Below are 24,845 nucleotides of genomic sequence, written 5' to 3' on the forward strand. Positions count from 1 at the left end.
CCCCAAGACCACAGCCAAGGCCCATTCTCATGCTAATGAGAGGCAGGAAAGCTCTTCTTTCTCCACAGACAAACAGAAGAAGAATGCCATGTGCAGCCGGCCATCTTGGACAAATGCTACAAAGCAGTGGACACAGTCTTCAGGAGATGAATATGACGCTGAGTTCTATTGGATGGAAGGACACAAAGGACACGCCAGACTTGCTTCCCTACACATGAATCAGGCGAGTCCACACAATTTATCTGATGCCACTGTGTGCATCAAAATTAATGATGTGAGGGTAAATTGCCTAATAGATAGTGAAAGCACTGAAAGTTTTATTAACCAGGGGTTAGTCAACCGCCTTGTCCTCCCCACACACCTGAGTGAGCACCAGATCCTGTTAGCGGCCAGCAACATTGTGGCTGAGGCAAAACAGTTTTGCAGGGTTACTCTAGAAATCTAGGCCACAAAATACGAAGGGTTCAAATTACTAGTACTCCCTCACCTCTGTGCCCCGATTCTATTGGGGTTAGATTTTCAGTGCCAGTTAGAAAGCATTACAATAGTGCACAACAGGCCTCACCACCCCCCCCCCCCGCATCTACGCCTTACGAAAAAACAACACTGCAGCCTGTCTATCCTGAACATCGAACCCCCTCCACTGTTCACACACCTGACCCCAGAATGCACATCAACAGCCACGAAGAGCAGGAGGTACAGCCCGAGAGACAGTCTTCATTAGGACAGAGGTCCGCAGGCTACTACAGGAGAGCGCCAGCCCCTGGAGAGCCCAGGTGGTTGTAGTAAAGTCAGAAGAAAAACTGCACATGGTAGTGGATTACAGCCAGACAATCAACAAATTTACACAACTAGATGCCTACCCCCTGCCACGCATAGCAGACATGGTCAACAATATTGCGCAGTATAAGGTGTTCTCCACCATAGACCTGAAGGTAGCATACCATCAACTGCCCATTAGAAACAGTGATCACATTTACACGGCATTCAAAGCAGACGGCAGGCTGTATCAATTTCTGTGACTCCCTTTCAGTGTCACCAATGGAGTGTCCCTGTTTCAGAGAGAAATGGACCGAATAGTAGATGAGTTCCAACTGAAAGCGGTATTCCCCTATGTGAGAGATAATGGAATATGGGAAGTCAAGCAAGTGCTAAATAGGAATGAATTAGGATGGGTTGAATAAGGGTGAAGTAAGAATGGAATGTGAGGAAGGGTTAAGCAAGTATAATAGAATAGAGGTCTTATAGCAAGTAGATAGATTTAGCAAGTCCTGGGGGTTGAGATTTATGAATAAGAACAAAGACATGACACTTCCTGGTAAACAAGTTTACAGGAAAGGTGCACATAGGCAGAATTACCTAATACTAAACCAATCCAGGAGGCAGAAGAATGTTAAGGGGGGAGGTACCTCTGTACTGAAATAGAATGTATAAAAAGTTGGGTAAGCCCCAGTATGTGTGTGTATTCCCAGGGTAAGGGTAAGCACCCAACTTTGCACTGTTGTAAAATAAATGTTCTTTGTTCTCAATTTTTGTCTCGAGTGAAATCTGTGACGGCACCTCTGCTTCTCACACCCTACTGAGACAACGTGTCAATCTGTGGCCATACTCAGGAGGATCATGACACGAATTTAAAATGCTTCTTCCAGGCAGTTGAGGAAAGGAACCTAACATACAACAGGGACAAATGCGTCTTTAGCGCCAGGAAGTTGCCAATCCTGGGCTACATAGTGCAGAACGGGGAAATCAACCCAGACCCAGCCCATATGCTCCCTCTCCTAGACCTCCCAGTGCCACACACACTGAAAGCACTAAAAAGGTGTTTGGGACTGTTCGCTTACTACGCCCAATGGGTCCCCAACTACACTGACAGGGCCCGCCCACTTATAAAAGCCTCAGTTTTCCCACTGTGCCCAGCAGCCATCAGAGCATTCAGGGACATTAGGGACCATATCGCTAAAGCTACCATGCGGTCCATAGATGAGTCGATCCCATTTCAAGTAGAAACGAATGCATCCGATATGGCTCTGACAGCCACCCTAAACCAAGATGGACGACCAGTGGCCTTTTTCTCGCGAACCCTACAAGGGTCAGAGGTAAGACACTCAGCAGTAGAGAAGAAGACCCTAGCCATTGTGGAAGCAGTAAGGCACTGGTGTCATTATCTGGCATGCAAGCACTTCACCCTCTTCACGGACCAACGGTCTGTGGCTTTTATGTTCGATAACCAGAACAGGGGGAGAATTAAGAACGACAAAATTCTGCGCTGGCGGATAGAATTGTCTACATTTAACTACAACATTCTATACTGCCCCGGGAGACTCAACGAGCCCCCGGACACGCTGTCCACAGGCACTTGTGCCATCCTTAACCACACGTCCCAGTTGCAGAGCTTGCACAATGAGCTGGGCCACCCGAGGGTCGCTAGACTGTTTCACTTCATTAAAACCCAAAACCTCCCATTGTCAGTAGAGGAAGTGAGGTCAGTGAACAAGAGCTGCTCCATCTGTGCGGAATGCAAACTGCAATTTTACCGCCAGAACAAAGCCACCCTGATAAAAGCTACCAAACTTTTTGAGTGCCTCAGCCTCGATTTTAAAGGCCCACTCTCGTCCAATAATAGAAATGTCTATTTACTAAACGTAATAGATGAATATTCCCTTTTCCCCTTCACAATCCCGTATTCTGATGTATCAGCAGCCACTGTTATAAAATGCCTGCAACCCATCTTCAGCATATTTGGATACCTGAATTACATACACACAGGCAGGGGCTGCATTCATGAGCGCAGAAGTACAGCAGTACCTGCACAAGAGAGGGATTGCTACCAACCGCACTACAAGTTACAATCCCAGGGGGAATGGACAAGTTGAAAGGGAAAATGCCACTATCTGGAAAATGGTCCTCTTGAATTTAAAATCAGAAGACCTGCCTGTTACTAGATGGCAAGAAGTGTTACCAGAAGCCCTGCACCCTATACATTCTTAGTTGTGTACTGCCACTAACATGACCCCACATAACCATATATTTTCTTTCACAAGGAAAGCCATAACGGGCTCAGTGCTGCCTAAATGGATGATGACACCAGGACCTGTTCTCCTCCGGAAGAACTGCAGACCCCACAAAGTGGATACCGCTGGTGGATCAAGTGGAGTTGAGGCACGCGAACCCTCAGTACGCCTTCATCACATTCCCAGATGGAAGAGAAGACTTGGTGGGCACCAGGGATCTCACGCCGGCCGGATGTGTGAACAAAGCAGAGGAAACACAGATGTCTATGGATCAACAAGGAGCACAGCAGCAGTCGCTAGGACAGTCGTCCATCGAGTCACCCCAGAGGACTATACCACCCACCCCGGAAATCAGGACCCTGGGTACGCCTGCCTCACAAAATATCACCACCCTAGACGATGGCAGGACCTAATCCCATACAAGAGGATCCCCAGCTCACACGGCCACATGGCCATCTCATACTTCCCACTCCCACACCTCCACCAAGAAAGGCCGAAAGGCAGTCCGCACTCCCCACTCTTTATCACTACCGAGGAGGTCCAGAAGGCAATGGAAGCCACGAAAAATTTTGGACATGAACTTACAAACAAGGGAAGGAGGACGGGGTGGGGGAGGGGGCAGGGCAAATAACAATTTTATTAAAGGGGGGTGAATGTGGTGATGAATGTGGTGATATGTAATTACACCACTAGGTCACCAGGGGTCACCACTGTGACCTTGTATATAAAGCAGTCCAGAGCTACAGTCTAGCCTTCCAGGTTCATCTTGCAGAGAGACAAGACCTCTTTGTGTACATATTAGTTTATTAAAGCTGTCTTATATTCACACTGCTGGTGTGGTTATTGTTAGTACACTTTTGATTGTTTATATGTTCACCCTGTGTGCAGTTGAATTTTGTACTACCAATTAGTGGTAATGCTGCCGCGCCCACTGGAAAAAGAATCTGAATTGGATGTGATGTCATGTTCATACGTATCTGAATCAATCTCCACATCTTTCGTTTTTTGTTCTGACTCCTCCAATTTCTCTTACATTTACCTTTGACCATCCCATTGTGAAATAACAAAATGCAAAACTCTTGGTCAAAATAGTCAAAATCAATGCAAATTCATTGTCTCAGCTTCATATCTTAGAAACAGCCAGCCAGACAGTGTTACAGTAATTAACTCAAAGATGGAGACATTGAGGTTCACTTCATGAATTTGTTAATATGCTATCATGAAAAATCTGCAATGGCTTTCATCAAGTCAAGTTTATTTTTATTTGATTGTACAAGTACAACCCCCCCCCCTGACAGAACAGCGTTCATCAGAACTCTAAATTGCAGTGATTGCAAAGTTCATATTTATACAGGAAAAGGGATAAACTGGCAGGATTCTTTCTTACTTTACCCAGGAACAGCTGCTACCCCTCCACTATCAGTGTCCTCAATGACAAATTCAATCAGAAACTCATTTAAGGACTCTTACTTGTCTTTTCTTTGGCTTGGCTTCGCGGACGAAGATTTATGGAGGGGGTAAAGGTCCATGTCAGCTGCAGGCTTGATTGTGGCTGACAAGTCCGATGCGGGACAGGCAGACACGGTTGCAGCGGTTGCAGGGGAAAATTGGTTGGTTGGGGTTGGGTGTTGGGTTTTTCCTCCTTTGTCTTTTGTCAGTGAGGTGGGCTCTGCGGTCTTCTTCAAAGGAGGTTGCTGCCCGCCGAACTGTGGGGCGCCAAGATGCACGGTTTGAGGCGATATCAGCCCACTGGCGGTGGTCAATGTGGCAGGCACCAAGAGATTTCTTTAGGCAGTCCTTGTACCTCTTCTTTGGTGCACCTCTGTCACGGTGGCCAGTGGAGAGCTCGCCATATAACACGATCTTGGGAAGGCGATGGTCCTCCATTCTGGAGACGTGACCCACCCAGCGCAGCTGGATCTTCAGCAGCGTGGACTCAATGTTGTCGGCCTCTGCCATCTCGAGTACTTCGATGTTAGGGATGAAGTCGCTCCAATGAATTTTGAGGATGGAGCGGAGACAACGCTGGTGGAAGCGTTCTAGGAGCCGTAGATGATGCCGGTAGAGGACCCATGATTCGGAGCCGAACAGGAGTGTGGGTATGACAACGGCTCTGTATACGCTAATCTTTGTACACTTTATTGATTTTCTTTTTGTTCTCTCTGTATTGCAGAGTTTGTTGACATTCATTATCTGTTTACAGTTCTTTGTTTATATATTTGACTGTGTGTACAGTTTATTTTTTGCACTACCAGTTAGTAGTAATTCTGTCACGTCTGCAGGAAAAAGGAATCTCAGGATTGTATGTGATGTAATGCGTGTACTCTGACAATAAATCTGAAATCGATGTACCAATTATTCTTTTACACAGCTGAACAATTCTCTATTCTGTATTATCAGGACACAAGAGTTACTCCAGAGACCTACTCTACCAGTTCCCAGAGACTTCATGTCCTGCTTATTTTGATCTTTTGGCACCACGCTATTCATTGAAGTCTACTACTTACTTGTCCAGACAATTTCAATAGTCCAACCAATATACATAGCGATGGTCTCGTTCCACCAGCAAGGGTTTGAGATGTAGCGGATTTCACATATATTTTGTCTTCCAGTTTAAATAGGTGCATGTTACCTTCTTTTTCTTTGGTTTGGCTTCACGGACGAAGATTTATGGAGGGGTAATGTCCACGTCAGCTGCAGGCTCGTTTGTGGCTGACAAGTCCGATGCGGGACAGGCAGACACGGTTGCAGCGGTTGCAGGGGAAAATTGGTTGGTTGGTGTTGGGTTTTTCCTCCTTTGCCTTTTGTCAGTGAGGTGGGCTCTGTGGTCTTCTTCAAAGGAGGTTGCTGCCCGCCGAACTGTGAGGCGCCAAGATGCACGGTTTGAGGCGATATCAGCCCACTGGCGGTGGTCAATGTGGCAGGCACCAAGAGATTTCTTTAGGCAGTCCTTGTACCTTTTCTTTGGTGCACCTCTGTCACGGTGGCCAGTGGAGAGCTCGCCATATAACACGATCTTGGGAAGGCGATGGTCCTCCATTCTGGAGACGTGACCCACCCAGCGCAGCTGGATCTTCAGCAGCGTGGACTCGATGCTGTCGACCTCTGCCATCTCGAGTACTTCGACGTTAGGGATGAAAGCGCTCCAATGAATGTTGAGGATGGAGCAGAGACAACGCTGGTGGAAGCGTTCTAGGAGCCGTAGGTGATGCCGGTAGAAGGTTAAAGGTGTTTGAGCTAGCCAGATCCTCCCAAACAATTTTACTGCTTCCAAACACAATGCTTGTGCAGAATTTATTGTTTTCTCATCATTCCATATTGGGGTCATGGTCGCCCCATCAAAATTTCATGAAGGGCACTGCATATATTGTTGTAATTGTTCACCCCATGTAATAGTCGATCTGCCCCCCCCCCCCTTTTTTTTGGTCTCAAAATCACATTTTCATTATAACCCATGTGAAAGTCAACCCATCCCACTATTTTTGGCCCTGACTGCCTGCACATCCAATTAACCGATGCCCCCACTGCAGATCTTCACCCTGGTCGCCTGTCCGCTGGAGCTCCTGAATCCCTGGCTGCCTTCCGACTGGAGCTTCTGATGCCCTGACTGTCCACCCACAGGAGCTCCCAATGCCCCTGACTGTCCACCCACAGGAGCTCCCAATGCCCCGACTGCCTGCCCATCGAGCTGCTATTGTTACTGCTATTTTATATTATATAGATATGTTTTAAAGGAGATAAATTGTGGGGTTTTTCTTTAAGTGAAGGTCACAAACAAACACAAACACTTCACAATACAGATTTCATTTAAAATGCCAGAGCTCTGCTCAAACCAGACAGTCCAGGCTCCCAGTGGCTTTGTAAAAACAATGGAAACTGTTTGCTGAAGGATTTCACAAGTAGGTGTTAATTAGACATGGTGTGGAGTAATGGATTATTGTTTTGGAAAGCAACAGATGAACGGACTCAGAAGATTGGTCCGGTAATGCAGTCTGTCTGAATGCAGTTTGCTGTTCAAAGAGGGTCATGTGGTTTTCTCTGAGAAAGAGAGAGAATTCAGGTCTACAGTTCAGCAGCAGCAGCTGGGACTGGAACAGGACAAGCTGGCAAACTTGTGGAAAAACCCCATTTGGAAGAAGAGTTGTCAGTGCTTAGTTCAGCCTGGTCAAACCCCTTGTGGTTCATAGAAGAGGAGAAGACTGGCTGTCTAATGTTTCACTTGAAATAAGGGAAACAAAAAGGAGCTCAATGATGGCCTGAAAGAAAGAGGTCATCATCTGGAAAACCCTGATGGGGCAAATTTCTTCAGCGTGACACTGACGTGGCTGATTAGAAGGGATTAGTTTATGTCCAGCCAACAACAAATCTCTCTCTGAAAACCGACAAGAACCTTCCTGAGCGGTATCCATTTACCTTTCAAACACCAAAGCCTCGTGAAGTTCATAAATGTTAAATTCTGTGCACAGTATAAGAATTGCCTGCAACCAGTGAACTTGGAGGAATGAGAAGTGAGATTGGACTGTGAATTAAAGAACTTTTCTAACCTTACTCATACATTTCATACACGTGAGCTTAGAATTAGAAGGGGATTAAGTTAGGTTAAATAAGTTATGTTTAAAGATAATTAAAAGCATCTTTTGTTTAAGTAACCATTTGTCTTGGTGAATTTCATTTGCTGCTGGGTTTTGGGGTCCTCTGAGCTTGTAACAGTAGTCACAAAACAGCTCTTATTGTTTAATTTTGACCAATATATATCTAGATCATGAGAACCAGGTGAGATCAGGATTGGTGTGCTATGCACAAGTCATGGCTACATCTGGCTGTTGTTCATTGACTACAGTTCAGATTTAAAAATCATCAATCATCATACCAGCAAAATAATAATCATGCTTCAGGACCTGGGACTCTGTTCCTCCCTTTGTAACTGAGTCCTTACCTTCAGAAGAACCCAATGAGTGCAAATTAATAACATTACCACCTCCCCCTCACTGACTATCAACACAGGACCACCTCAAGGCTTTATGCTTGTCCTCTGCTTAGTTCTCTCCATGCCCATGAGTAGTCAAGTTCAGCTCCAACACAGTCTGTAAATTTAATGATCAAATCACTACTTTTGGTTGAAAATAGGTAATGACACATTAAAATATGGGATGTACATTAGGAATCTGGTTCCATGGAGCTGGAGTAACAATCTTGCTGTCAATGTTATCAATACGAAAGACTTTAGAAAGTCTTCGTTGACAAAATTACAGTGGAGAGGGTTAGCAGTTTCAAGTTCCTGGGCGTCCACTGATTGGAGAAACTCTTCTGGGACCAGTAAATGTGGGGAGTCTGAGTAGATTTGGCATGCTATTAGACTGTATTGAAATTCAACAAATGTACTGTGAAAAGTATAATGATTGCATCATGGCCTGGTCTGGAAACTTGGGAAGGCAAAAGTCTGCAGAGAGTGCTGCCTCAAGGAAAGCAAAATGCTGGTTCAAGAACACTTCTTCCCCCCCCCCCCCCCCCACCCCCCAACGTTTTAGGTCTTGAACTTTCTCCGACTATTCTTACCAGAACATTAATCCAAGACGACTAAATATTTGTCAGCCCTATTGAATCATCCCTTTCCACCCAGTGCACACAATCTCCACCCAGTAGTAGTAGTACCACCAAGAAGGTGGGACAGGAGTATCAAAATCAGAATAGCCTCTTCCCAGAGGCTGTGAGACTGACAATCATCCTAAATATTTATATTTCTTTTGATTATTTATGTGATCTTTCTGTACTGTAAATTGTTTTGAACGTGCACCATGGTCTGGAGAAACGTTGTTTCAACGGGTTGTTCGGGTACAGTCAGACTGTCAACATTTATCACTCCTTTTCTATTCATTATAATCTGGAGTCATTGACATTTATACTTGTTTGATGTAATTTTCATACTTGTGTGGCTGCAGCAAACAAAAAGGAATTTCAGTTCATTGTATTTCTGTGCATGGCAACAAATGATCCTGACAGAAGAGTTCCGTCGGAGGACAGAAAGTTTCACGAAGCGGTTTCACAGCGGAAGCGAATGATTTAGTTAATTATTAGAATAAGTCGAGTCAGTGTCACCGGGAAGAGAAGCGCTTTAAACAAGAAGCTCCCTGGAAGGGCTCTCAGCTGGTCTCCTCCCCTCGGCCCAGCTCTTTGCCAATGAGCGGGGAGCGCTGACGTAACGGAGGGGGGGTTGTTATCATTCCTCGAAGATGGCGTCGATCCTGGAAGGGCCACTCAGCAAGTGGACCAACGTTATGAAAGGATGGCAGTACCGATGGTTCGTGCTCGATTACAACGCTGGTCTGCTCTCTTACTACACGGTGGGTGGACCTGAGGTGGCGGGACGAGCTCAGGAACTGGGGTGGAAGCGGGAGTTAGTTTGGGAATGGGCGAGGCCACCCGCTTGCCTTCACGGGGCACGACATGCTTGACAGTGAGGCGAGAAAGGGCCCGGCCCCTCGTGGGGTTTAAACAGGAGGCGTGTGGGTGGCGGCGTCGCCGTCCAATGCCATTCCTGGTTCGTCAAGAGAGCCTGGCAACTCAATTGGGCTGGCCAATCAAGAGATGACAAACGGGTGGGACTTCAATTAAAGGGTAAGGCTGCCAAATGAGGATAGATTATTTGGCTTTATGATAACGGAGTGGGCCTACTGCTGATGGCATTTTGAAGTAAGGGTGGAGTTTTTTTTTCTCTCCCCAGCACAAGGATGTAAAGTGCTTTGCAGAACACGGTAATTCCGCACCATCAGTCAGGAGAATGATGTGTGCAGTTGTCAAAAGAATGACCCATGGTGGAGGGATGTTATCTGCTTTTCATTGCAGAGTGTTCCTTTATTATTCATGCTAAAATGCTTGCTGAACCCTTTTTCCTTTGTTTAGAAACATAAATAATATTTTTGAGTTTTCTTAATCTATATGCAGTTTTATAAATATTTATGAAAACAAAACCTTTTTATAATTTAGCAATTTAAATCTTGTTACTGTATCTCATTTATCTTGTTTGCAAACAAAATATCAGACCTGTAAAATTCATAAAATTGTGAAATGTGATGGGAGAAGTGATTTTGTTTATCTATGAAATGCTATTCTGGTATTGCTGAGTTCTTTGTGTAGTACAGTTAGGTAACTGGATAATTAAACTAAAATCCTTATTTACCTTTTTAAAAATTTATTCCACTTCTATTCAGTGTTGATGAGAATGGAAAATTGATTCTCTAACCAGCTGGTGCAGAGTGAATATAAATTTAACACTGAAATTAGATTATTTCTTCAATCTGGTTGGAGAACATTTGAAGTTCTCTTTCTATGGGCTGTAGAGGTTCAGTCATTGTTTTTATTTGAAACTTTTATTGCTTGAAAATGATATTGCTTAATTTCTGTAAGGAGTTTGTACTTTCTCCATGTAACTGCATGGGTTTTCTCTGGGGAGCCCCCAGTTTCCTCCCACCATTCAAAATAAACGTACTGGGGATTGTAGGTCAATTGGGCAGCATGGGCTTATGGTCCATAAGAGCTGGTTACTGTGCTGAATGTTTAAATTTAAAGTTTTATATATAAAGATGATCAGCCTTGAACTTGTTGAAAAGTGGAGTTGGCTTGAAACTCTGAAGGGCCTGTTCCTGCCCAAGTTTCTTGTTTCTCCTGTCAGTAGGAAGTGAGATTATTTTGGTCTTCAAAAAAAATGTGATACTTTGACCAAAAAAAAAGTTTTTCCCTCTTAAAAACTTTTGGTGGCCCTTTTTCCATGTTGTGAAAAAGTATTATTTTAGAGATAATTTGTTTTCATGTTTGTGTATAAATACCCTTGAAATCTTCATAACATTTGGTAAAACTAAATTATAATGGGTATTTATGCATGATTCCATTGAAGCACTTAGAATTGCTTTAAATTTGAACTATATTAGTCTGAGCTAGGCTCCTTCACAACATTGAAGTATTTAATTGTGCAAGTGCAGAAGGCTTTGGATTAAATGCTGGAAAATGTGATTAGTTGATGGGAGGCATGGGTATTGTGAGATGAGGGCTTGTTTCCATGCTAAATGAAGCTTTTTGTCCTCAAGACTTTGAATTTGTCACAAGGATGATTGTATTGGGTGAGCGACAGGGGTCTACATTGTGTGTATGCATTTGAAAAGTTAGGATATTATTCATGTGCTTTGAATAATTATTTGGTGGAGCACAGTGTGTGATGCGCAAAGGGGAAACTAAAACTTGTATTGTGACTGGTGCAGGAATGGAAGAAGATGCAGTCAAGAGAAAGGAATTTATCAGTAGTTTTGTCCAAAATTTAAAAAATTTACACATAGAATCACCATTGAGTAATTAAGTCCATAGCAGTGGCAGTTTTTGGTTATTTGTTCCACTGTTTCCATTGAGGTTTAATCAAAGATCTATGATTCTACAAAATTTTCAGTGTGCTCATTCTCTAATCTTGTTCCAATATTGTTCATGGAATTAGATGTGGTCAGAACATACTTCACAGAATCAGTAGTTACTGCAAAGAAAGGATACTATTCGTCTTGTTGAGCCAAATCATCAGTACACTGTATCATCATGAGGTACAGAACCATAGAGTGCAGAATATGAACCTTTACAAAAGCAAAAAATGTAGATAAGTGTTACGAGCCCAGAGGACCCCAAAACAAAGCAGCAATAGATATTCACCAAGACAAATGGTTATTTAAACAAAAGTTGCTTTTAATTATCTTTAAACTTGAAAACAGAATCAAACTTTATCACTATTAACTTAACTAACCAAACTTAAAACCCTTCTAATTCTAAGTGCATGAATATGTAAGGTATATACAAGTTCAGAAGAGTTCTTTAATTTGCAGTCCAGTCTCACTTCTCATTCCTCCAAGTTCACTGGTTGCAGGCAATTCTTATACTGTTCACAGAATCTAACATTTATAAAGTTCACCAGGGTTTGGTGCTTGAAAGGTAAATGGTTCCTGCTCAGGAAGGTTCTTGTCGGTTTTCAGAGAGAGATTTGTTGTTCGCTGGACATAAACTAATCCCTTCTAATCAGCCACGTCAGTGTCACGCTGAAGAAATTTGCCCCATCAGGGTTTTCCAGATGATGACCTCTTTCTTTCAAGCCATCATAGAGTTCCTTTTTGTTTCCCTTATTTCAAGTGAAACATTAGACAGCCAGTCTTCTCCTCTTGTACGGACCACAAGAGGTTTGACCAGGGTGAACTAAGCACTGACAACCCTTCTTCCAAATGGGGTTTTTCCGCAAGCTTGTCAGCTTCTTCTGTTCCAGTCCCAGCTACTGCTGAACTGTAAAAACTGCAGAACTGAATGGTGCTCTCGCTGATAAGCCTTATCCCCTCTCTGCTTGCAAAACCACATGACCCTCTTAGAACAGCAACCTCCACTCAGATAGGCTGCGGCTCCAAACCTAATCCTCCGAGTTCTTTCATCTGTTGCTTTTCAAAACAACAATCCATTACTGAAGTCCCTTGGGCACTCCCCAAAGCTTTTGCAAAGCCCTTCGGAGCCGGCCTGTCTAGCTTAAGCAGAGTTCCAGTATTTTAAATGAGATCTGTTTTGAAGTATTTGTATGTGACCTACACTTTAAAAAAAAGCCTGCCACACTTTATATCTCAAAATCTTATCTATATACAATATAAAACACCACATATTCTGTCACAGAAGAAATAAAATATTTGGAAGAAAATGCCATGCTGTTTTGTGCAAGTGTATGTTAAATAAAGAAGCAAAAAAAATTGCAGTGGGATAAGATAAATCTGAGACCCTCTCATGATGGCCAGTTGGCCAGGGAGAACCATTGTCTCCACATGTTTCTGCCCCAATGAATGGACATCATCTTTCCTCAACTCCATTTGCACCCCCTGTCCATTCCTTCCCAGCTGACATCCTAAATACCTCTATTTCCCCTCCATTACTTCAACAGCCTTCAGTTCCTTGAACTCGACTGCCTTATTTTTCAGCATGTATGTCCAATCATCATACACCTCCAACTTCCACATAAAAAGCCTCAATTCCTTTAATTTCTTTCTCAATAACAAACCCAGCCAGACCCCATTGACGACCACCCTTCCCTGTCTGGTAGAACACGTCCTCACCCTCAATAACTTCTCTTTTGACTTATTCCTATTCCTCCAAGTCAAAAGGCTGGTCATGGGTCTGAGGTATGCTTGCTTTTTATTGGCTATGTAGAGAAATCCATGCTCCAAGTGTCCACAGAAAGGCTCCTCAACTCTTCCTCCTCTACATTGACTACTACATTGGTGCTGCCTCATGTATCCATAATGAACTTGTCAACTTTATTCACTTTATTCACTTTGCTGCTAACTATCACACTGACCTCAAATTCATTTGATCCATCTTTGGCAATGCTTTCCCCTTTCCTGACCTCTCTATCTCAGGACACATTCTCTTCAAACCTACCAACTCCCACAATGACCTTGACTACAGCTCTTCACATCCTGTACCTGTAAAGATTCTATTCTTTTCTCTCCATTTCTCCATCTCTATTGCAGCTGGTCCAAGGATGAGGTCTTCCATTCCACAACACCTGAGATTTCCTTCTTGGGGGGAAAAAAATGGCTCTCCTTGTACTGCCATCAACTTAACCCTTTCCTGTTTCTTCTCTGTTTCCTGCACATCTGCCCTGGCCTCATCCATACCTAGGTGTAAGAAAGACAGAATTCCCCTTGTCCTTACCTACCACCCCACTGGCTTCCATATGTAACATATTGTCGTCCGCAATTCCCACCATTTACAACCTGATCCTACCTCCAGACACATCACCCCCTCTCCGCTCTCTGCATGTACCGCTGTGACTCTCATCCATTCATCTCTTCCCTCCAATTGTCCCCTCGGCACCTATCCCTGTGACTGCAGGAAATGCTATTTTTGCACCCATACCTCCTCTTTCACCACCACTCACTATCCCAAATAGTTCTTCTAAATGAAACGACACCATGTGAATCCACAGGAGTTATCCACTAGATACGGTGCTTCTCTTGTCTTCTATATCAGAGAGACTGCACACAAGTTGGAAGATTGCTTCGTTGAGCAACTTCGCTCTGTTCACTGCAATGACAGGGACCTCCCAGTGGCCAACCATTTCAATTCCACCCTCTATTCTCCCATCAATATGACCTACCAATCCACCATAAATTGGAGGAATGACACCTAATATTCTGTCAGGGCACTCTCTCAGATGGCATTAACATCGACTGTTAGGCTGGTCCCTTGTGTCCTTTCCTCCAGCTCCCCACCACCCTATCCCCCTCCATTCAGAGAGCTACTCCCCCCCCCCCCACCCCCCATCATTTCTCAACTTTTTTCTCTTCTGCCCTCCCAGCCATATCCACGTATGACCTCCTGCCTGTTGGCCTGTGCTCCTTCCCTCCTCCCCTCACCTTTTTGTTCAGGCACCTGTTTGCTTTCTGCTGATACCTTGACAAAAGAATTGGGTCTGAATTGTTGGTTATTTCCCTTTGCTTACTGCAGATGCTGTGTGACCTGCTGAGGTACACTAGCACTCAATCACAGCATCCATAAACTTTGTTGCTTTACTCACCCTTGTGAATTTTTTTTCCAGTAATTATTCTTTTGAACAATGCAATTGAATTTGCCTCCATTGAACTTTCAACCTAAACTTGGTGACTAACAGAACCGAGCTTCAGACGTGAGTGTCCACCTTGGCTCCTGTGACCTTCAGGATCAAATCTCCATAGCAAACTCCCACCCTGGCTCTGGGAGCACACGGACCTCTGACTTTCCCAACCCTCCCTTGGACCCTTCCTACCCTCCACCTATAGAACCATCCTCCTCCCTTTCCTGACTCACTCCACCCCATTGAACCTCCCCCTAACCCATGCCTGGTCTTCACCATCCCCTCTGACCTTCCCCTCTCAGAGACTGAATGCTTTGTCCTCAGTAGAGGCCACACCTTTGACCCCCTTCACCCACACCTCAACAAATTCTGTGTGTGCCATGATGTTGAACTCTTCTTCTGACTGCTCTGTGTCTATGCTTACTTCCACAACCACAATTCTCCATCCCCCTCCATAGATCCCTTCTCCTGCTTTAAAGTGTCTTCCTCCTGGACACCTCATTCCAGTCTTCTATTGCTCTGGACCCTTATATTTCCAACTACCATCGTGACATCAACTGTATCAACTTCACTATTCCCCTCACATATTCCAATCTCACTCATACCTGGCCCTTCACTCTCTCTGCACCAAACCAAACTTCACCATCAAACCTGCAGACAAGGGTGGCACTGTTGAAGTCTGGCACACTGACCTCTATCTGGCCATAGCCAGATGACAACTTTCAGACACCTCCTACTTGCTCCTCCAACAGGACCCCACCAAAATTCACCAAACCACTGTATCATGCACCATCTGTGAACTCATCACTTTCTGTCACATCCCTGGCATGGCCACGAACCTTGTATGACCTGTTTCTACCTCCTACTGAAGATCCACAAACCAAATTGTCCCAGTAGGCACATTGTGTCCATGTACTCTGGCCCGGCTTTTTGCTTACTTTGACTCTGTTTTGTCCCTCTTGGTCCAGTCTCCTCACTTTCATCCAGAACACTTCACACACCGTCTATCACTTCAACATCTTCCAGTTTTCCCTGAACTAGATTGCCTCATATTTGCTATGGATATCCAATCCTTATGCAGCTCCATTTCCCATACTGAGGGCCTCAAAGCCCTTTGTTTCTTTCTGGACAATAGAACCAACCAGTCTCCCTCCCCCACCACCCTCCTCCAGCTGAAGGAACTTGTCCTCACCCTCTATAATTTCTCCTTTGAATCATCACATTTTCTCCAGGTTAAAAGGGTAGCCATAGGCCCAAACTATGCCTGCCTTTTTGTTGGCTATGTGGAGCAATTCATGCTACACACCTACACAACATCAATGACTACTTTGGTGCTGTTTCATCTACCAATGATGAGCTCATTGACTTCATCCATTTGCTGCCAACTTCCATTCTGACCTCAAATTCACTTGGTCCATCTCAAGGAACACTGTCCCTTTCTTTGATCTCTTTCTGTCTCCATCTCAGGAGACAAATTCTTGACAGACATCTATAAAACCACCAACCCCCACAGCTACCTCGACTACACCTCTTCCAACCCCATCCCCTGTAAGGATTCCGTTCCATTCTCTCAATTCCTTCGTCTCTGTCGCATCTGCATTTGAGATGAGGACTTCCATGCCAGATCATCAGAGATGTCCTCCTTCAAACAACGTGACTTTCCCTCTACCACCATCAACTCAGCACTCACCCACATATCTTCCATTACCCACACATCTGCCCTGGCCCCCTCTGCCGCCATGTGCAACAAGGACAGGGTTTCTCTTGTCCTTACCTACTACCTCACCGGCCTCAGCCTCCAACACATCCTCCTCTGCCATTTCTGCCATCTACTATATGATCCCACCACTAGAAACACATTCCACTCTCCTCCCATCTCTGCCTTCCACAGGGTCCATTCCCTCTGTGACTCCCTTGTCCACTCCTCCATCCCCACTAATCAGCCCCTGGAGACCTACCCCTATGACCGCAAGAGATGCTCCACTTGCGCCCATGCCCTTTCCCCACCATTCCGGGCCCAAAACAGTCCTTCCAAGTGTAGCAACATTTCACTTCTGAAACTGCCTGGGTTATTTACTGCATCCAATGCTCCCACTGTGGTCTCCACTACATCGGAGAGACTGGACACAGACTGGGAGATTGTTTAGTTGAGCACCTCTGCTCTGTCCGCCCCAATAGCGTGGATCTCCCAGTGGTCATGCGTTGCCGACATGTCTGTCCATACTCTCATGTACTGCCAGACTGAGACCACCCATAATTTGATGAACAACACCTCATTTTCTGACTGTGCACCCTCCAACCGGATGGCATTAATATTGACTTCTCTGTCTTGCGTTAACCCCTATTCTTCCCCCATCATCTCTCCATTCCCTGTCTCTTTTTTCACAGACATGATAAATTCTACCTAGCCCATGATGATATCCATTTAACTCCTTTTGTTGGTCTGGATTCCTCCCCCATTGTTTGAATTCTGAGACTTTCTGATATATCCTGCTTCTGCCTTTTCTGATTTTTTTTTTCCTTGAAGAAGGGCTCAGGCCCGAAATGTCGGCAAATATATTTTTGCTGAAAAGACCAGCTGAGTTCCTCCAGCATTTCAGTGTGTTTACTATCCCTGACAGTGTATTCCAGACCCAAGCTACTTTCCGTGTTTGTAAATATCTTGTAAATGTCATTTTTTGTTCTTTCACAAGTCGTAGTCATTCCATGTTGTTGGTTTTTGATCCCTTCAACAGTGGGAATTGTCTATATACCATGGTTTCAAATACCTTCATCTTTTCTCCCACAATTTTCTTTGTGTCAAGGAGAATTAGTCTAGATTTTGCGGGATACCGAGTTAATAAACATTCTGATGTTTGAAAGCTTTCTTTTAATAAACGAGACACAATAAATTGCAGGTAATGTAATTTTTCACAAATAATGAGAAGCTAGAGGGACTCAGCTGGAGATGAAGCATCCATGAAAGAAAATTCAAAGTCAACCATTCATACTTTTCTGAGTATGGGGTCTTTTTCCCACCAAATATTTGTTGCAAATATTTGTATATTATTCCTTTTATACCATCACATACAATTTTGCAATGTATAATTATATTGGTCAAGATAAAACAGGCCCTATTTTCTGTTAGGAGTGCCATTCTCTCATTTCATTTTTATAGTTTGACTTTTATAATGATAATGAATTTATTCTCATAAACATTGTACTTGTACACTGAAATTCTTACTTCCTGAAGCTGGATAGGTACTTTGTCTAAAAAAAAAACCCAAAATCTGCAGTAGTATACTTTATTGAATTAAAAGATGATGATTAATAGTCAGTTATCCTTGTTTTTTTTTAAAGTGACCCAGCAATAGTGTTGACAATCCTTTTGTGCTGTCATAGTAATCCCTGATGAGTGTTACAAGGGGAGGTTCAAGGACCTGATAATTATTGGATAGAAACTGTTGTTAGATCGAGAGATGCTGGTCTTTTGGCTTCTGTACCTTCTGCCCAAAGCTACCTTCTTGTTGAATAGAATTTGTGTCATACCAATTCTTATGGGGGCTTTTAATTATAGATCTAACAGCATTCCCTACCAATAACTATTCAAATAATGCCAGATTTTCCACACAGTAAACTTTTTTCCCCCAGAACTCCACTGTCTGTATCCTGGCCCATGCTTGGCCTCAATCCACCAACAATCTTGTGTTTGCAGACATTTGGCTTCCAGTCCATATTTTTAAAATTCTCATCAAGCTTTTGCTCAAATCCATCTACCTCTTTATGCCATCCAAACTTTGTCATCTCCTTCTTTCATTCATTCTTTTGAGAGTTTTGCTTTCCAATTTTGTCCTTTTGCTCATAACTGATTTCTTTGTGCTTTGAATGTATGACTCTGTTAATGGTGCTATTTAAATGCAGGTAGTTTCATTGAAATGGGTGAACCCTTCTAGGATCTTTCAAAGGATAAACACCACTGAGTCCCCCCAAAACTACAGTGACTGGAAATATAATTGCAGTTGCATTATCAAAACTAAGGTTGTATAAGCAGGGTAAAGATGAACACCTGGAAACTCATTGCTTAAAACCTAAATGTTCAAAGAAAGTTCAAAGTTCAAATTTAAAATATATTGTGTGTGAAATCACATACAACCCTGAGATTCTTACTTCCAGTGGGCCAGGCAGAGTGTCTAATTACCAGTAACTGTAAACTGCACATAAAAAGAAAGAAATGAAAATAAAAGAAAAATGTAAACAAACTGCAGATACCAAAATATAAATATTTAGTGATAAATACTGAGCAAAGTAAGAGTCCTTAAATGAGTCTGTTATTCAGGAGTCTGATGGTCGAGGGGTTGCAACTATTCCTGAACCTGCAGCATGAACAGAGGATGTCCTGGGTGGTGTTGTTCCTTGATAATTACTGCTGGTCTCTGACAGCAACATTCATGTTAATGTTCTTGATGGTGGGGAGAGTTTTTCCTGTAATTTTTTTTCTTCTTTTCTGGGCTATATTTGATCTCTTTTATAAAATTACAAAACTCAACATTTCTCAGCAATGAAGAATTGAATCTCCATTGATTTGTAGTATTTATTTTATCAGAACTTGTACATGATATTACCAATAGCGAATGATCTTACAATGTTCTACTCATATTCAGCAGATGTTATACGACCCTGCAGCTGAACTGATAATTTCGAAAATAATAAAATGAATAATCCCGCTCTTTAGGATTTAATCTTCTCCAAATATTAACCAAGTTCATAACTTTCATTAATGATAAAATTTGTTTTGCCATTTTAGTTCTAGTCACCATTTTTGGAGATTTCTCTAATAATGGATCCAAACAACAATTAAAATCTCCAGCAACCATTGCGTTTTCGTATGCCTGTGCCAATATAAGAAAAGAATCTTGAATAAACTTCTCATCATCAACATGTGGAGCATAAATATTCATAAGTCCAAATTCCAAATAAATTTGACAATTTACAACAAGAAGTCCACTCACTAAATCATTAATAATTTCTTTTAATTTAAAAGGCAACTTCTTATTAATCAAAATAGCAACACCTCTCACTTTTGAATTGAAAGAAGCTATAACCTGACCAACCTGATCTCTTTTTAACTTTCAATATTACTCCTCAGTCAAATGAGTCTCTTGTAAAAATGCAGTACTTTTATTTCTTTATACAAGCCAAAACCCTCTTTCTCTTAAGGGTAAGGCTTTTTAAGCATTAAAATAAAGTTTAATTCTCTCCAAAAAAAAGCAAATCACCAACACTTCCTCACCAAGGCCCCCACTCGAGCCAGGAGTCCGAGGGGCCTCCAGTCAGTTCGGCTCCAAAAAAAATTTTGGATAAATGAGGGTTTTGGAGAATCTGATTTTGGATGTTTAAAAATGTTCGTAAAATGTTAAAGCTGTGAAAGTAAATGTTCTCGGAAGTAATACATAAACATTTGCTGAAGATAAGAGTAAATATTCAGCTAATGGCATGTCTTGGTCACGCTTTGCTCATACAGCTGTTTGAATAAAGTTATTTGAATAAAATAGTGTCACCCAGGATGAAGAGCTGGTTGATGCAGCTTACTAAGTGTCTCCTTATCCCTGCTTAGTTAGAGTCTTTATCAGTATATAATTAGGTATATTAATTAAAAAAAATTTAGACATGCAGTATGGTGACGGGCTGTGGAAAACCCACGCAGACTCGGGGAGAATGTACAAACTCCTTAAAGACAGCACGGGATTTGAACCCAGGTCCAGAATGCTGGCGCCGTAGCAGCGTTGAGCTAACTGCGACCCTCACAGTACCACCCATTAGTAAGGCTTTATCTGTAAAGTTGGGGGGGGGGGGTAAGAATGTGACTAAAAATAAAGGAAAGGGTTGGGGGGGGAGGGTAAAAGAGAAGTTGATAGAGTAAGTCACAATCAACAGAGCTCCTGCGAATTGTATTAATTAAATGTTATTTAACAGCATCCAGACCGTGTCCTACCATTTGATTATAGATGGGTATGTTTTGAAGTCACAGAGGTGGATTTTGAAGTGTTGAAATGCCTAACAAGAAAGCTAAAAGTAGACACTGCATACAGCAACCCCAGAGGCCTAACCTGCAGACTGAAAACGGAGACTTGCCTGATCCTGTCTCCCCAGACAGTTCACTGTCAGACCAGGAAGAACAGGAAACTGACTTTGAGCAGATAAAGCTAGCAGGGCTAACCAAACTTTGTAAAGACTTTGTAGAGACTATTAAATTGGAGAAGAGCTGGCGGCCCTTAGGTCGAAGCTACAGACTATAAAAAATGCAATTTGTGGCCGATAAAGTATCCACAAACACCAGACTGAGAGAAATTAAAGATACTGTTGGGGAGCTGAAATGTTCAATGTCAGGATGTAACAATGACATCTGCTCAGTGCAAAACAAAATTAAAGCTCTCACCGCTGATATGATAAAGCTGGAAAATAGATGTGAGGATTTGAAAACAAGGTCCTAGGGAAATAACATCAGGATAGTGAGGGTTCCCGAAGGAACCGACATGAGCAAAAGAGTCATTTGGATTTGATAAAGAGCCATTGGTTGACTGAACACACATTACCCAAAGGCTGATACCAAGGCCAGAGGAGCACCATGGGTCATAGTGACCAGACTTCATGATTACAGTGGTTGTGTGGATATCCTAGGCTGTGCCAGAGAATGCCACAAGGTAAAACAAGACGATAACTACCTCAGTTTTCCCTGATCTTACTGCAAAAGTGGCCTTGGCAGCGTACAATGATGTCAGATGGGAACTCCATATCCTGCATGGGGTCTGATGTGTGTTAATCTACCTTGCCTGACTATGGATCACTTAAGATGATGAGGTGAAGGATTTCCTTTGGCTGAAGAAGCAAGAAGATATATCAAGATGTTTTTAAAAAACAAAATAGCTGATTAAAATGTGAGAGTAATGGGGCGCCGCCGCATGTTGGGCATTCTTATTTAAATCTGCAGTTACCAAACTGTTAAGATTGTTAAGGTAGAATTCTAAAATTTACATAATACGGTATTACCACTGTTAAATTTATACATATTGGGCTGAGTGACGTGGAGCTGACCAAAGTGTCTTGCAATGTGCCTGTAAATCTAATTCAAAATTGTGGGAGGGATGGTTATGTTTCTTTTCTACCTAAGAGCACTCTCTGAGTCCTTGGCATTTAGGGGCAAGGACATTTAGACCACATTGATGTAAAGTGTTGTCCCCATTGTTTAGTCTTAAATCGGGGACGAGTGTAGTAAGTATGTGGGTATGTATGCAGATTTGTTTGTATATTGTGGGGTGGTTGGGAGGGGAACCACCTTGGCGCTTACACTCAATTAGATTGCTACAACCCACAAAATCTGAACATATAATCCAATGAATCAGAGTACTCCTGGTGGATGGACACTTGTCAGATTTTTCAGTTGGAATATCAAAAAAATGGGAAGCTTGATTAAAGGTTTGCTCCCATCTGAACTGGTTAAATGGAAATTGAGGAGAATCTGTGGGAAGAGGCTATTGAGAGAATTTGTTCTGCCATCTCCTGCGCATGTTTTGGACTCATTAAGTTAAGGTGCTACACAGGGTTCACTTTTCAAAATCCAGACTGTGCACCATTTATCCTAAAATAGAGGACAAATGCAAAAGATGTAATGCTCCCCTTGCCACCCAAGTTGATTGTTTTAATCAGTTCCCCAAAATACAAGGAATCTGGAATGGAGCTTTCAGTACACTATTCAAAATATTTAAAATCAATTTACCACCTTGCCCGTTGACTGCAATATTTAGAATCTCTGACAACTCCCTTCAGAAAGATGCAATAACATTTGTGTCCCTATTAGCTAAGCATCTAATCTTGTTTCACAATGGATTAAGGATATCAGTTTCTTTATTAAATTGGAGAAAATCAAATACACATTAAGAAATACAGTGGAAAACTTTTCCACAAATGGTCAGAATCACAATTTATTGTCAGGAACAAGTCTTAAAACAGCAGCATCACAGTGCAAACATTCATATAAACCACCTTCCAACGATAAATAAAAAAGATAGTACACGAAAAGTAAGGCAGTGTGTTTGGTTGATTGATTATTCAGGAATCTGATGGCAGCAGGGAAGAAGCTGTTCTTCTCCCACTGAGTGCTCATCTTTAGGCTCCTGTACCTTTTCCCCCCCTAATGGTAGCAGAGTGAGGAGGGCATAGCCTGGATGGTAGGGGTCTTTGAGGATAGAAACTGCTTTTTTTTATGACACCACCTCATGCAGATGTCCTTGATGGAGTGAAAACTGGTGCCAGTGATGTTGCAGGATGAGTTAACAACCCTCTGGAGTTTTTTTCTTGTGCTGAGAGTTGGCGTTTCCATACCAGACGGTGATCCAACCAGCCAGAATGCTCCCTCTGGTACACCTGCAGAACTTTTCGAGTGTCTTCAGTGATGTGGCGGCATGGTTGGCATATCAGTTAGCGCGTCACCTTTGCAGTGCCAGTGATCAGGTCCAGACTGGGGTTTGAGTCCTGTGCTGTCTATATGGAGTTTGTATATTCTCCCTATGTCTGCATGGGTTTTCTCCAGGGGCTCTGGTTTCCTCCCACCATTCAAAACGTACCAGGTATAGGTTAATGGAGTAAAATTGGGTGGCCCATTGTGGGCCAAAATGGTCTGTGACTGTACTGTATCTCTAAATTTAAAATTTCAAAAATTTAAACATTTTAAATTTACATACCAAATATCCTCTAACACCTAACAAAGTATAGCAACATTGAGCTGCCTTCATGATTGTATCGACACGGAGACTCCAGGACAGATCATCGGAGATGTTGACACCAAGGAATTTGAAGTTCTTGACCATCTCCACAACTGAGTCCTCGATGAAGACTAGGTTGTGTTTCCTTGACTTCCTCCTAAAGTCCATAATCATCTCCTTGATTTTGCTAACATTGAGTACAAAGTTGTTGGTGTGACACCACTCAACGAGTTGATCTATGTCTATCCTATCCGCTTCCTCATTGCCATTTGTGATTCTGCTAACTGGTGTCATTGGCAAATTATAGATAGCATTAGAATTGTGCCTTGCCACACAGTCAAGGGTGTGTTAGGAATTAAAGTACCTTTAAAGAAATTGCTCGAGACAAAAATTGAGAACAAAGAACATTTATTACTACAACAATGCAAAGTTGGGTGCTTCCCCTTACCCTGGGAATACACACACACACTGGGGCTCACCCAACTTTTATACAGTTGATTTCAGTGTAGGAATACCCTCCCCCTTACATTCTTCTGCCTCCTGCTGGAGAGGTTTGGCATTAGGCAATCCTGCCTGCCTACGTGCAATTTCAGTATACTTGGAGAACCAGGGGGGGGTATCCTGTCGGTGTCCCTTCATGTCATTGTCCTTATTCACACCTTCCTGATTCTCGGGGCTACAGTCTCTTGATATGCAGAGTTGACTCATTCTATCTAGGGTTGGCTAATTTCATATGTATAAATCTGTGTATGGTTAGCTAATTAGAAATGTATGACTTGGTACTTCTGTCCAGGGCTAGGAGACCCTTATCTGATCCAGACTACCTCAACTTCCTACATTCTATTGTACCTTACCATTCCTTATCTTAGTCCTATGGTCTTGTCACAAAGACTAGAAGATTCTTATGTTAATCGTGCTGACTCTGCTTTCCTGCATCCTAAGCCCCAAACTTATCCTGTTTGAACTGGTTTCAGCCATTTTACTGATGAACTTTAGTTTCTTCCATGTTCATAATTTTAGGTCAATTTTCCCATCTCTCACAATCCTCACTTTTCTTTTAGATCAGTAATACTGATCTTTCACCATGATCAGTGTTACTGATCTTTGGTTACTAGTGTCAGTGTGACTGATCCCCCCCCCCCCCCCCTCTCCTCACTTTTCTTTTAGATCAGTAACACTGATCTTTCAAGTGTAAGGTGTAGTTTTACCCAGCTGGTCAATAACCGAATTGTAATGTCTGTGTAAAGTCTTTAGGTAGGGGAGCACCATGAAGGTCAGGGGAGTGAGTCCAGCTGCTTATTAGGGTTTGGAGTATCAGGCTCCAGTTCTCAGTAAAGAGTCTAGTCCATCCCATACGTTGAAATATTGAAGCAGTGTCTTTGAAGCACACGACCTTTGTAAGTGTTGTCCCGACGAAGTCTGTGAGAGGCGCTGCCTTCAGCAGCGAACAAGTAGCAGTCTCTGAGAAGCGCTGCCTTCAGC

At 42.9% G+C, this 24,845-nt stretch overlaps 1 protein-coding gene across 12 annotated transcripts in view; it reads left to right on the forward strand.

The window, feature by feature from the left end:
- The window catches only part of osbpl9 (oxysterol binding protein-like 9), a 293,549-nt gene that overhangs the window by 19,970 nt on the left and 248,734 nt on the right, over positions 1-24,845 (forward strand). For 2 of the 12 annotated variants that reach the window (XM_069938647.1, XM_069938648.1), the window contains exon 1: positions 9,225-9,352. The exons of 7 other annotated variants lie outside the window; for them this stretch is intronic. In XM_069938647.1, the coding sequence (XP_069794748.1) occupies positions 9,242-9,352 (111 nt within the window). In that variant the 5' untranslated portion in view covers positions 9,225-9,241. Of the gene's footprint in view, positions 1-9,223; positions 9,353-9,683; positions 9,702-24,845 lie in introns of those variants that run through there. 3 more of the 12 variants (XM_069938637.1, XM_069938642.1, XM_069938643.1) reach the window with 3 other exon arrangements.

This window comes from Narcine bancroftii, chromosome 5 (assembly GCF_036971445.1).
Source record: "Narcine bancroftii isolate sNarBan1 chromosome 5, sNarBan1.hap1, whole genome shotgun sequence".
Classification (NCBI taxonomy): domain Eukaryota; kingdom Metazoa; phylum Chordata; class Chondrichthyes; order Torpediniformes; family Narcinidae; genus Narcine; species Narcine bancroftii.